At 40.0% G+C, this 13,085-nt stretch overlaps 1 protein-coding gene across 12 annotated transcripts in view; it reads right to left on the bottom strand.

Moving 5' to 3' along the window:
* MYLIP (myosin regulatory light chain interacting protein) overlaps window positions 1–13,085 on the bottom strand; it is an 85,347-nt gene that overhangs the window by 71,875 nt on the left and 387 nt on the right. For all 12 annotated transcript variants that reach the window (XM_073810379.1, XM_073810376.1, XM_073810377.1 and 9 more), the window contains exons 2-3: window positions 11,881–12,071; window positions 388–573 (exon numbers count right to left, since the gene is read on the bottom strand). In XM_073810379.1, coding sequence (XP_073666480.1) covers window positions 388–573; window positions 11,881–12,071 — 377 coding nt within the window. The remainder of the gene's footprint in view (window positions 1–387; window positions 574–11,880; window positions 12,072–13,085) is intronic.

Genomic DNA, 13,085 nt, shown 5'->3' with positions numbered 1-13,085 from the left:
TAGGGGGGCAACCCTGTTACCCAGGAATAGATAATTAAGACATCTTTGTTAGGTCTCTTGGTTTAATCCTTGCTGGGATGAGGAAAATGCCGATAAACATGACAGACTTTTTAAGAGATATGCATTCTTAAAAGGTCAGAGATGTTACAATTCCTGTTATATAGTATTTTGTATAAGGGCATTTATTTGTGTGGATTATGTTTTGTGTTTGTAAGTTTCTCAAAGAAAAGGCTAAGAATCTGTTGAAAATAGTTGGTTATATTGGGCAATGGTCTAGTCTCAACCTTACAAATTACCTGTATCTATCATAGTTTGATTTTCTTCTGGAAATTCTTATAAATTTGCTAGATCTATGACAATAAACATGAGCCTGAACTGCAGCCTCACCTGTTCAAGGTGGCACTGGAGAGCTCCTTGGCACACAGCTCTTCATAGCTGTACTTGGCTGTGTTCTGGTTATAGTCGCCAAACTTGGTCTGGGCCAGGAGGGCACTGAGTTCCACTGCTTGCTCTGGTGAACACTGGAGGTGGCCTGCCAGGAGGGCCTCCTTGATATGCAAGAAAAAGATATGCCTGCAAAGCAATGTGAGAGTGAGGTTATGCTGAGGGACTAACTTGGTATCGGACCCAACCGCTTAGCAACTTCATAATCCCATTTAAGTAAGGAAAAGAGAGCAAGGAAGAAAGCTACCTTAAAAATGCTTACAGTTACAGACCCTTTTTTATCATGAGTAGTAAGGCAAAATAAGTCTAAGGATTAAGTTTCTCTGAAACAAAAAGTCTTAACCCAAACAAAACAAGTCTAACTATGACAAGTTCAGTAACATTCAAGTTACAAAATGTAAAATAATTATATACATGTTTCTGCATTACACTATTTAAAAGAAATGATCTTAATCAGAAAAACTTTATCTTGACGTGTAATTATTATCTTACAAGCCTCACCTTTATTCAAATGACCCTCAAATCTCTAGTTTTTTTTGATGCGCAGGCTCAGCGGCCATGGCTCACGGGCCCAGCCGCTCCGCGGCATGTGGGATCTTCCCGGACCGGGGCACGAACCCGTGTCCCCTGCATCAGCAGGCGGACTCTCAACCACTGCGCCACCAGGGAAGCCCCAAATCTCTAGTTTTAACCCCAACTTCTCTCCTAAGGATCATATTCAAATATCCAAGTGCTAACAGGCTTCTCCACTGGATGGTCTTCAGTATCCCAATTTCACCTTCTTCAAAGCCAAACTTTCTCCCCAAACCCACTTTTTCTCCCAGTGGAAACCAGAGACTGATTTGTTATTTTTACCACAGACTCACTTTTGACTCCTCATCTTCCTCTGTCTCTGAAAACTCTTTAAATCCAGTTCCGTTTTTCCCATTTTTACCTCCTCTATCCTACTTGTAGCTCTCAACTGTCAGAGAATTTACAATATCCTCTAAGCTGATCTCTCTTCTAGACTCTGTGAATCCATCTTCCAAGTTGCTTGCTTCTGATATAAACTTGCCATTTCTCCACTCAGAATCCTTCAAGGGATCCCCATTGTTTGCCGAGGAAGCACACTGTCAGCATGAACCCAGGGTTCTCCACATCTGGCCCCAGATTTCCAGCCACATCTCCTGTCATTCCCTCCAGCCACTACGTCCCAGGAAAGGGACAATTCCTCCTTCTGGAAAAACCAAGTACATTCACGCCCCCCACGTCTCTGGTCTTGCTATTCCCTCTGTCCTGAAGGCCACTCCTCCTGTCCCCTCATTTGGATACCCTTTTGTCCATATCACATGCAAACTATCTATTCCTCTATTATATTTGACATGTTCTAACTTCTAGTATTTAGCTGCACCTGAGCTGACTTCATAAGTGCCTCTAACATCAGAGTTCTATAAATGTACGTAAAACTACACGTGTCTGCAACTAGTTTATATTCCCATCCTGGTTCCATTCCATCTGAGCCTGTCCTAATTGTATACAACACTGCATTCTACATTTACCGAAAGGTATGTGAGAATTAGAAATCCTGGAAAACTTCACATATTGTTGGCTGCCAATCCGTGTTGCCTAAGATTCTGAACAGAGTATCTAAACTGTCATAGGCACACTGGCCTGGATTATGAAATCTGTCTCTGGCAAATGTATAACCTTCCTTGGATGACTCAACACAGTCTCTCAAACATGCTGCAATGCCATACTATTCCTTCTGTTAACAAATGAATTATGATCATCATTGTAAAGCTCTGAACAGGGTTCCTAAATTCCTCCCCTTCAGCTGGATACCCTTATTCCAGTCCTCGAGGTGCTTTTATTTATATGCTAGCCTTGTGTCGGACATCCAGGTAGAAGGGATAACGTGAACAATGCAAAAAAAGGAGGCAAGGGAACTTGAGGCTAGAAATACAAGGAGGGGCTCTGTTGAGAGTCTCAAAACTTCAGGCTGACAAGAGCCATTTAATCCTCCTTTAAGACATGTTTAAATTCAACATTTTGTGCCTTCTATAATGATAAAGAAATGTTTAAAATTATCAGACTCTGCCAAACACTGCAGTTTTTTCTTTATTCAAAGCCCCCTATGAAGAAATCACAGTGAAGAATGCATAATAGCACTGGAAGAAGATAAGCATGGTTTTTATTAACCCAAACATCTGCTTGTCTTTAAAGTATTTCTGACATACTGCTAAACTGAGAAGGGGGTCCTTACTGGGGCAAAGAAATAACTACAAAAATAACTTGTTTTAAAATAGCTATCTGAGGACTGAGGTCTAGCCGTCCCTTAAAATCTTGGTGTTACAACACTGCTTCAGCCCTCAGAAAGCTTTTTAGAGGACTGTTCGGTAAACGTCATCTTGATTAAGGTACCTCTGTCTCTGCATTCATCAGTGGACACGTTAGTAGGGAACAAAAACTTAAATATATACTTCCATTAAAGAAGAAAGTATGTGCTGAAAGATTTTAAGGGTATCACCCAAAAACCTAAATATATACTTCCATTAAAGAAGTATGTGCTGAAAGATTTTAAGGGTATCACCCAAACTAAGTTTTCTGAATTTAATTACTGCTTATGTGAAAATGTCTTTTAACTTATTTCCTAAGTATTAAGTTAGAGACTAGTTTAGCCTGCAAAAGAAGAGTTTCAAAATTGATCCAATTTCCTTTTCCAAACTATCCAGGACCGACTTCTGGACAGACAGCTGTCAAAATCAAAGGCAAAGCAGCAGCAGTAACAAAATGTTAACAGGTGGTCAGCAGCCTGAGAGTAATGTGATCCTTCCTCGGTCTGGGAGTCAGAATTTTCCAAAAGGAGGTGGGGGACAAGAGCCTTTTCAACATACTCCACATTCTCGGCTGCACTGCGGTCGATACCCTGTGAGTACAAAAATCCTCCTCCTTATCATTTACAGAAACTTTCTGGTAAGGCCCTTCCTGCATTTTGCCATTTCATGGCTATCAAGCAACCTTTTCATTTCAAGTCAACAAATCTGCCACGCATCGCCACTGTGCCAAGCCCTATGCCGAGGTCCCAGGGTGGATATATCTGATCGCTCCTGTTTCGATGGAAGGTACAGCCTTTTGGTGTCAAGGAATGTATCCTATCAAAATAACTCTGGCTACAAACTGGCTCTTGGGTGATAAGTTTATGCTCTCCAGGAGAAGAGCACGTGCAGCAGTGACAGCAAAGGTCACGCGGTGGCAGGCCATCTGCAGACTCTATTTAATGTGCTCTTTCGAAGAGGGAGAATGGCAGGGCATGCAGAAACATTTCCACACGGAATCCAGTGATGGCTCAATAATTAGGGGTGGTTTTCAGTCAAGTATTTTCTCCTATTATTTTCTCTCCAACCATCTGGCCTGTAACTGTCTGGCTCGTGGATTCCCGCCCCCCCCCCCACCGCACCTCCCATTTCGTAAAGTGGTTAAAAGTTACCAATAATATCAAAATGAGCAGATGTGGTCAAAGAAGTCAGGCCTGCAGTGAATTTTTTTTTTTTTTTAACTAAAGATCAAAAGTGGTTGGCCTATCTAATTCAATTTAGGCTACATGCTAGAATCATAAACAGAAAGAAAGCCTTTGGAAAAAATGATTTCTTTGTCTTAAGCAAATGTCTATGAATATGTCCTAACAGACATAAGCTCATTTTCTAAACATTGTTCTGGTTGCACCTTGAAATTCATGACTCTTCAAGCTTTACCCAGTTACTAAGAAAACGGATACACTTTCAATATATGGATGGGGTTTGGAGCCCCAAAGTGAAACGTTCTAGCTAACTCATGTCTGCATTTAATGAATTCACACTTGCTGCAGCATTAGGGAAGACTTAAAAAAAAAGGGGGGGGGATAAATATAAGGATATGTCATATTTTAATTTTAAAAAGAGTCACATATCCTTAATATATTTTTGTTTCAGAGTATGTACTTCAGATTTCCTCTATGTTTAAAATGAACTCCTTTCCATAGCTTTACGGAATAAAGTTAGGTCATTTATCTTTTGAGAACTGTAATCAGAGCACTCTCCTCTAAACCCTGGCTTGTCTCATAAAGAAATCATCTAATAATCAAAGCAGAACTCTCTGCAAACCAATCGGGAGTTGTCGATCTGCTCATCACAGTTACTCTCAATTACTGCCCTCCAGTTATCTTCCCAGTTACATAATTTTGAAGAGCTTTTCATGACACAAATATAAAACAACTATCTCCACATTTACTATTAAACTCAAAATTAAGTAACTAACCTAAGACATCGCGAAAATGGCTAAGTAGCTATTTTTAAAAAGTCTCCAGTCCTAATAACTGAAGTGAATTTCTCCCCAAGAGACTGACTGAACTTGGCCCTCCGTTGTAATGGCTGGTTTGTCCCTCACAGAGCGAGACACCCACTGAGATCACCCATATGCCCGTCTCAGTCCAATGAGTCATTAAACCACAAGCTCGAACTGCCAAGTTATATTTAAAAATTATCAAGTCACAACAGAATTGCTATAGGTTTGTTTCGTATCTTAAATTCCAGTGAAACAAAAATCAGTTCAAGATAGATCACAGGCCTAAATGTAAAAGCTACAACTGTAACCCTTTTAGAACAAAACACGGGAGAGTATCTTCACGACTTGGAGGTAGGTTCCCCTCAGGATACAGTCAGCAAAAACCGTAAAAGAAAAAAGTGGATAAGTGAGACTTCACCAAGGTTAAAAACTTCTACTCATCAAAAGGCATCAAAAACACAGGCAAACCACAGGAAAAAAAAATACACTTATAAAACACATATCTGACAAAAGACTAGTATATATAAAGAATTTGTGCAGCTCAAAAATAAAGACAACAACTCAATAAAAAAGGGCCAGTGACTTGAATAGATACTTCGCAAAAGATGTACAAAAGGCCAATAAGCACATGAAAGTGTTATTAATCAACAGAGATGCAGAAATTAAAACCACAATGTGCTACCACTATAAACCCACCTGAAACCTGGCAGGGATGCAGACGCACTGGTCCCCTGTACATTGTTGACAGGAGTACAGAATGGTACAATCCCTTAGGGAAAAGATGTGGCAGTTACTTATAAGCTAAACAATTACCTCCTCTAGGACCCAGCTCTTCCATTCTCATTTACTAAGAGAAATGAAAACACATGTCTACAAAAGACTTGTGCTTGAACGCTCAGAGCAGCTTTATTCACGACAGCTGGAAAACAGGTATTCATCACAGGAGTATGCATAAACAAACAGCAGCACGTTCCTACAGTGGAATACTATCCAGCAATAAACAGGAACGAGCCGCTGATGTATACAATAAGATGATGGGTCTCGAAAAATTTATGATGAACAAAAGGAACCAGACACAAAAGAGTACATACTGTGCGATTCCACTGACATGAAGTAGAACAGGCATCACTAAACTATGCTGGAAAAACATACAACCTGGTTGTGGGGTGGCGGTAGGGAAGGGGGGGGGGTGGGAACGACTGCAGAGAGGCATGAGAGAACTTTCTAGAGTGATGGTTCATACTTGATAAGGGTTTTGTTTAAACAGGTACATCCATTTGCCAAAACTCATTAAGTGGTATATTAGGATTTAGGCATTTCATCATATATAAATTTTGTATCAATCGAAAGAAAAAAAAGAACTGTAGGCAAATACTGAGTTCTAGTTAGTGATACGCATACTGAAGTATTTAGGGAGATGTGTACTCACACACAACTTATTTTGAAAAGCATGAAAAAATAGACTGATGGATGGATAGAGGGATCAATAAATGGATAAATATGTGATAAAGCAAGTATATTAAACTGTTAATAGTAGAATCTAGGTATTGGGTGTTCACTGTAAAAATTTTCAACTTATCCGTACATTTGAAATTTTTCATAGTAAGAGGTTGAGAAAATAACAACAGTAAAAATCCCTAGGGTCAAGGTTCAGAATTCAAATGAAGAGCCACACCTAAAATGAACCATCACATCTACCACACTTCATGGAAGGCTTACAATTGACAAACCTGTCAGAGCCAGTAATTACCAAGTCAGGTCTCTATTCAGGTTTAAGGAAATCCTTCTCAAAGCCCAAAATGCAAAATGGGAATCACCGATAAATTTGCTTTCTCCTCGGCTCCAAGGCAGTTAAAAGATAAGGAGGGTACAGGTGAGGGAAATTCCTAAGTTCAAAAGTAGTTACAACTCACAGCAGAAAAACACTTGGAAGCATAAAATCTGGACTTCTAAAAAATATGATTACTCACAGTAGATAGCTGTCCCTAGGCAAACAACAGTCCGGGCAATCTTGTAGTTTAAGAGCATTAACTACAATCTCTTTCTCAACAATTTAGATTAGTGTGGAGGGCTATCAGGTCCAGAAGAGGTCTGGGATCGGGCTGTAGTGGTACACGGCTCAGAGAATAAATAAACCTGGAACCTGACCCCACTGGTCACCCTGAATCTGCCCTTTGTGCCATTTAAATATTCAAATTTTATTTATAATGACATTCAAAATGAACAGTTCATTTTGGTTACATAAAAATCAATTTCTCAATGTTCTCTGATATTTCATACACATATATAAGTATCAGAAATTCAAAAAGAGACTGAAGGGGCCCAGGCGGGCGGTCTGTGGCTAAAATAACCATATACCACCACAAACATCCCGTACTCTGAACAGAAAGAAAAACTTAAAAGATAAATAAGAATTCAGAAATGTAATTAATACTTTCTTTGGAAATAATATACACGTCTGTCTTTACCATTTTTTACTTTCCTGGAGCCTGTGTTGTATTTGGGCATACCAAAAAAAAAAAAAAAACAGTGTCATTCCACTCTCAGGCATGTAGTTGATATGAAGAGCATAATACTCCTGCAATGCATCCTATGGAATTTACCCATCCTGAATCACACAAAGGTAAATTCTGTAATCAACCTTTACCATCGTGACAATGTGTTTTGTTTTAAATTTATTTATTTTATTTATTTTACTTTTGGCTGCGTTGGGTCTTCGTTGCTGCGCGCCGGCTTTTCTCTAGTTGCAGTGAGCGAGTGCTACTCTTCGCTGCGATGCGTGGGCTTCTCATTGCGTGATGATGTTTTATAAGACTTCGAATGTGATTACAGGCACTGGCTAGGGTCAATGTGATTCAGCTGTGTACTGATTTGAGATTATCACCCCCACCTGCCTATAGTTTGCATGTGGCATTTGCTTTGTGGGTTTCAGTGATGCCATCTTCCTTCGATTTTCACTTGTCTAAGTAATATTTGTTGAGAGACAGGGAAAAATTGAGTTTAATAAGTAGTCAGGACCTACAAATTGGGTGAAATTAGATAAAGTGAGCCTGTGGCTTGAAAACTATCTGAACTTCATAAAAGGTCCACGAGCGTGGTAGTTCATTCTAGATAAGAACAACCACAATGAACAAACGCCTTGGAATGAGGTAGAGGGGGCGAAGGAAGGAAGCAAGCAAACAAAAGAATGCCAAGCACTGAGCAAATTCTTAACTGAGAAAAATCACTACAAAACATTTTTTAGTGGTGAGAATTCTTTTAGACATTCTCAAACTTTTCAAGTTATAGAAGCAAACTGGCAAACATTTCAATACCTATAAGAAAATTTATATTATCACAGTATCAGTTAACCCTATTTTTTTTTATTTCCAAGTTCTTAATTCATTGATTCAACAAATATTTACACACCAAGCACTGGCTAGATTCTGGGTATACAAGGTTGATCAGCTCCTTGCTTAATGGAATTTTAGATTATTAGAGCGGCTGACAATAAGCAAATTGTCACATAAGTAAATGGAGTGTTACACACTCATTAAATGCTATAAAGGAAAGCTACACGATGTCTTGGGAGAGTTTAGTCTCCTGAGCACGCCTGGAGAAGGCTTCCCCGGGGAGTGATGAGTGAGCTGGGGTCTGAAGCCAAACGCATCACTGCTTGCGACTTTTAAGATCCTAATGAGATGCAATGTTCAGGATTATAGCATTTCCATGAACATGTAGTTCAGCACTCACGGAGCCCCTGTATTGGGATTGGTTTCTGGGATAGAGGATTCAGGTGTTGGTAAGTCTTAACCAAGCAGGGTGCCTCTAGCAAAGAACACAGAGCTCTGCTAAAATGCGGCAGTCAAGGAGAAACAGAAAGATTTTACTGGGAATGGATGGTATAATTACCATCCCTGAAGATGAAGCATATAATTCTCTAATCTCTGGTTTTGAAAATGTTGACAAAATCTGGTCTGAATTGCTGTGAATAACCGAAAGCCTCTGAAAGGTAATAATTTCAAAGATGATTATGATTTCAGATTTACTTCTGGAATATATTAATTTCACTTTTCGTTTTAATCCATAGCATGGCAAACATCTGCTGAAAACACCTGCTGTCGCCAATCTCTGAAAGGTGCCAGCTGAGTCTAAACAAAACTCTCTGGTTACTTTCCAGAATCCCCCATTCCAGAGCAAACATAATTATCCAGGTAAAGAATCAAATCTAAAATCAGGCCACATCAGAGGCCAGACTAACTCTATCTACCAATCTAAGCAGACATTGGATATATTTTTTCCTCTCTTCAGAGAAATGTATTTAGAAAAAGCATTAGGAAAATAATATGGAGAGGAAGCAGAAGCCAAGAAAAAAAAAGTCTACTGCTAGAAGGGATTTAAAGAATCTCTTTCAGGGTTTTCAGTTGGGCTCAAGTCTTGGAAGGCTGTACATGCTGGAGGCAGACTGCTGAGCTGGACCCAGAACACAGGGGCTTCTGCCTTGCCCCTAGAGCTCTGCTCTTACAGACGGGCTTTCCTGCCTGTCATTCTCACAGCAGCTTCCCTAATCTAATGCAAACTAATATATTAACTGGCCCCCAGTCAGGCCAGCTACTGTGAGCAGGCTGCTTTAATTGTCCACAGAGACAACTTGGCTAGGATATTTCAGCACATTTAATAAACTGTCCAGACACTTTCTGAGTATTAAATGGAAATGACTGATGACTTGACCTCATGACTTGATGAAGAGCTGGGAAAATATCACCTCTCATAACTGGACTGGCAAAGCTGAGCTTACTCACCATGTAAACAGATCGATTTTATTTTCATGGCATTTTATATGAATATTTTACAACAAATGATTAAATATCAAAAAAGTTTATCAACCAGCTTTATCTTGATAACATAATATTAGGGAAAATAAGTATTTCTGTTCCGTAGTATCATGCACATAAACACAATGCTAATTGTAACTACATTCGACGCAGCACGACTACTGATCCTAATGAAAAGGTACAATACTAATTACAACGCACTTTATCTAGTTATTAAAGCAGAATGCTATATAAAGTTTAGGTGGCATTTTCTTAAAATTCTGTATTTATTTCAGACAACCCCACAAAAACAAGTAAAATACACCAATATTTTAAAAGTCAAAATCACATGAATTTTTCAGTATAATTTCAAAAGGAATGAAAATCAATTAAAATTACCTAGTCTAACTAGGTATGTGCAATGTTTGAGTGCTATTAGACATGAATCTCGAGTCAAAGTCAATTGAGTCAATAAAGTAGGAAATTTGATTCCAATTCTAATTCATAAAATATCTCTATTTCTTGCATGAATAGAATGGAGCTGATAATAGTTATTCACTCTATTACAAGAAAGCACAGGTAAAGACTAGTAGCAAATTGTAAAATCTGTAAGCATTTATAATACAGATGTACGTATTATATTATGACTGCAGCCACTGGGTTTTTTTTAAGATTATTTGATCTGGACCATTTTTTTAAAGTCTTTATTGAAGTTTTTACAATATTGCTTCTGTTTTATGTTTTGGTTTTTTGGCCACGAGGCATGTGGGATCTCAGCTCCCCAACCAGGGATCAAACCCGCACCCCCTGCATTGGAAGGCGAAGTCTTAACCACTGGACCGCCAGGGAAGTCCCTCAGTCATTGTTTAAATGATGTATTTGGTCCTCCAAGTTTCTGCAGGTTTAAAAAATAAACCTGTGTCATCAAAATAGATTTGAATCTGGAGGCCCTGTAATAATTGCAAAATAATGATAAAGCTACACAATGAAAATTCCAAGGTGTTTTATATATATATTATTTTCTCTTACTCAACTGCAAGTTATCACACTGAAGTGCAAAGTGGAAGCATTCACAAATCCGCTTTAATTTAAAAAAAAATAAAAAAATAAAAAACCCAACCTATCCTGATTCATATAGACAGCTAAAACATCCTTAAATATGAAATCACTTGAATATTTTGCAACATATTTTCAGGAGCACTAAGAATTCAATATACTAGCTTCCCTCAGATACAAAATTGAACACTTCTCTCACCATTTAAAGCTCCATAAAAAGGCAAAGGAGAGATTTCAAATTCAAATAAATAGTGTTTCAAAATATGTGTCTATACGTCCTCTGGTAAACAACCAAAAAAATGACATGTTAAAAACTCTTAAAGGATATGGCTCACTCATTACTCATAATTCTCACACTCACATTTTTTATGTGCATGGCAAATTTCCAATCCAAAGGATTATGAAAAACATTAGAACTAAGATCCAAAGTTTACCATGTTTAAAAGTAGTCATTTTCCTTTTTCTTTTTCTTTTTTTTTTACATGCCACTATAAGATTTAGGTCTCCTGCATTTCAGCAGTAAATATTAAACACCAGTTTCCTAGCTTGGCTCATCCTTGAGAAAAGTATTACAGCCAGTCCAGGGGAGAATCCATTTTCTGTTTGAAAAAGGAAACCACATGCTCCAATTGTCTACCACTAGTGGTGGCTTTCTAGAAGAGATAAATTTAACAATCTGAACCCAACAATCATGTATAAACTATCTGTGGGGTAGTGTTAGATTACTACTGGCCTTAAAAGAGTTTTCTGACTAAGTTTTCAAGAAACTGAAAAACTTTTAAAATTCGGACAGAGCTCTTTGCTACACACTGTAACTTGACACTAGGCTGAAGAAGTTGACCAAGTTTAAGTAACCCAAGAGGAACTGTTTCCTGCTTTCTGTTAGAGCAGTCTGCAATGACCTGTAGTAACACTGCTGAGACAGAGGTTACTATCGGGCAGTAGATGCCACTATCAGGAAGTCAGTTAGGTCTTTTTTCTTTCTTTCTTTAATTTTTTTGCGTTGTGGCACTGATCTCAAGTGTTTGTAAGAATTCAACCTTACTCTCCCATTGTCTATAAAAATAAGAAAAACACCAGAAGAGGTGGAAAATGTACCCCAGGCCAACTATGCAGCTCTCTTTTCACCTCAACAAAAGAACTGTGCTATGGAAAACTTCTAAGTTATAACCAACTCACTCTGTATCAAAACAAATTTGCCTATGAACATCTCTGGGAAGGTGCAGTGGCCCTTCCTAAATGGAATCAGAGGTCTATTTGACATTGGTTTATTTTAGCGTCACTTTACCTAGTCTGCTCCTGTAAGATGAGATGAGGCTCCACGAAGAACTTGACTCTCAGTTTAAGCCGGTAAGGGGCTAGCCCATCCATCTGCTGGGAGATCCGATTTCTCAGATTTAGCCATAAACTTTCACCTTTGCTACCCGTAAACTGCAGTCCAAAATAATCAACTTCTATAATTCCCAATCGTCTGCACACCTAAAACAAAAATGAATGCAGTGTGGATGAGCAAGCGGTCCATGTGGTCAAAGCAAACCCAAAGGCTCCATCTGAGTCTAAGATTCCTGCCTATTCTTTTTTTTTAAAAAAATAACAAAGTTCAACAACGGTGTTACAATTCCTGTTGTCAGCTAAAACAACAGAGTTCTAAGGCTCCAGTGACGCGAAACCACTAGATGTAGTATAGAGGCACAAAAGGAGTTCTCAAAATGTAGCCTTCCAGAAAGGCTGAGGACGGGAATCCACGGGGTATTTTCCTTTTTATTCCAATCACTGGAATTCCCTCCACTAGCACAATCTGCACAGCTGATCTGGCAGCTTATTATCTGGACAATTTTAACCATCTGGACTCCAAAAAAGCAAACACATTGAGGAAACACGCCACAAGTGTCAGCTAAGCTTTGCAGGAGGTTTTCCAAACATCTCAGGTCGAGGGGGTTGGAGGGCACAGCGTTTCACTTGAGATCAAATTTTCTGCCACACCACTATGCACTGTTTGGAACCGTTCCTCCTCACTCCTAAGGAAACGCGTGCTTAAAGACAACCGAGGAGTCCACGACCCAAACCTACCGTCCTCTCGTCCCCCGCGAATCGGGAGATGCAAGGAGGTGCATAAGAAATGCTTCTCCATTTGAGAAGCATCAAGAGACAAGGGCACTGCTTGTCTCTGCCGAGCAACCCGAGCGACCTGCGACCGCCTCCAGCCACCTCATCCCGGGACGCAGGTGGCGCTGCCAGGCCCCGCGGGGACCCGACAGGAGGCATCATTCACACACCTGAGGCAGGTGTGCTGGGCCTCCTTCTTCCGGGAAAGTCCCGGGCTGGGGGGCAGGGGGGCAGGCCCGCCGCGCGTCCCCCGCGCCCTCCACCCCCACCCCACCACGCGCCCCCGGCACGCCACGAAGGGGCCGTGCGCCCCACGGCCTCGTGGAGGAGGGGGCGCAGGCCGGGCGCCTGGGGCGCACTAACCCCGCCGCCGCCGCTGCGCCGCCG

The sequence above is a fragment of the Tursiops truncatus genome, chromosome 10 (genome assembly GCF_011762595.2).
Source record: "Tursiops truncatus isolate mTurTru1 chromosome 10, mTurTru1.mat.Y, whole genome shotgun sequence".
Lineage (NCBI taxonomy): Eukaryota > Metazoa > Chordata > Mammalia > Artiodactyla > Delphinidae > Tursiops > Tursiops truncatus.
Note: the sequence above shows the minus strand (reverse complement) of the source record. Positions and strands in the feature narration are given on the sequence as shown.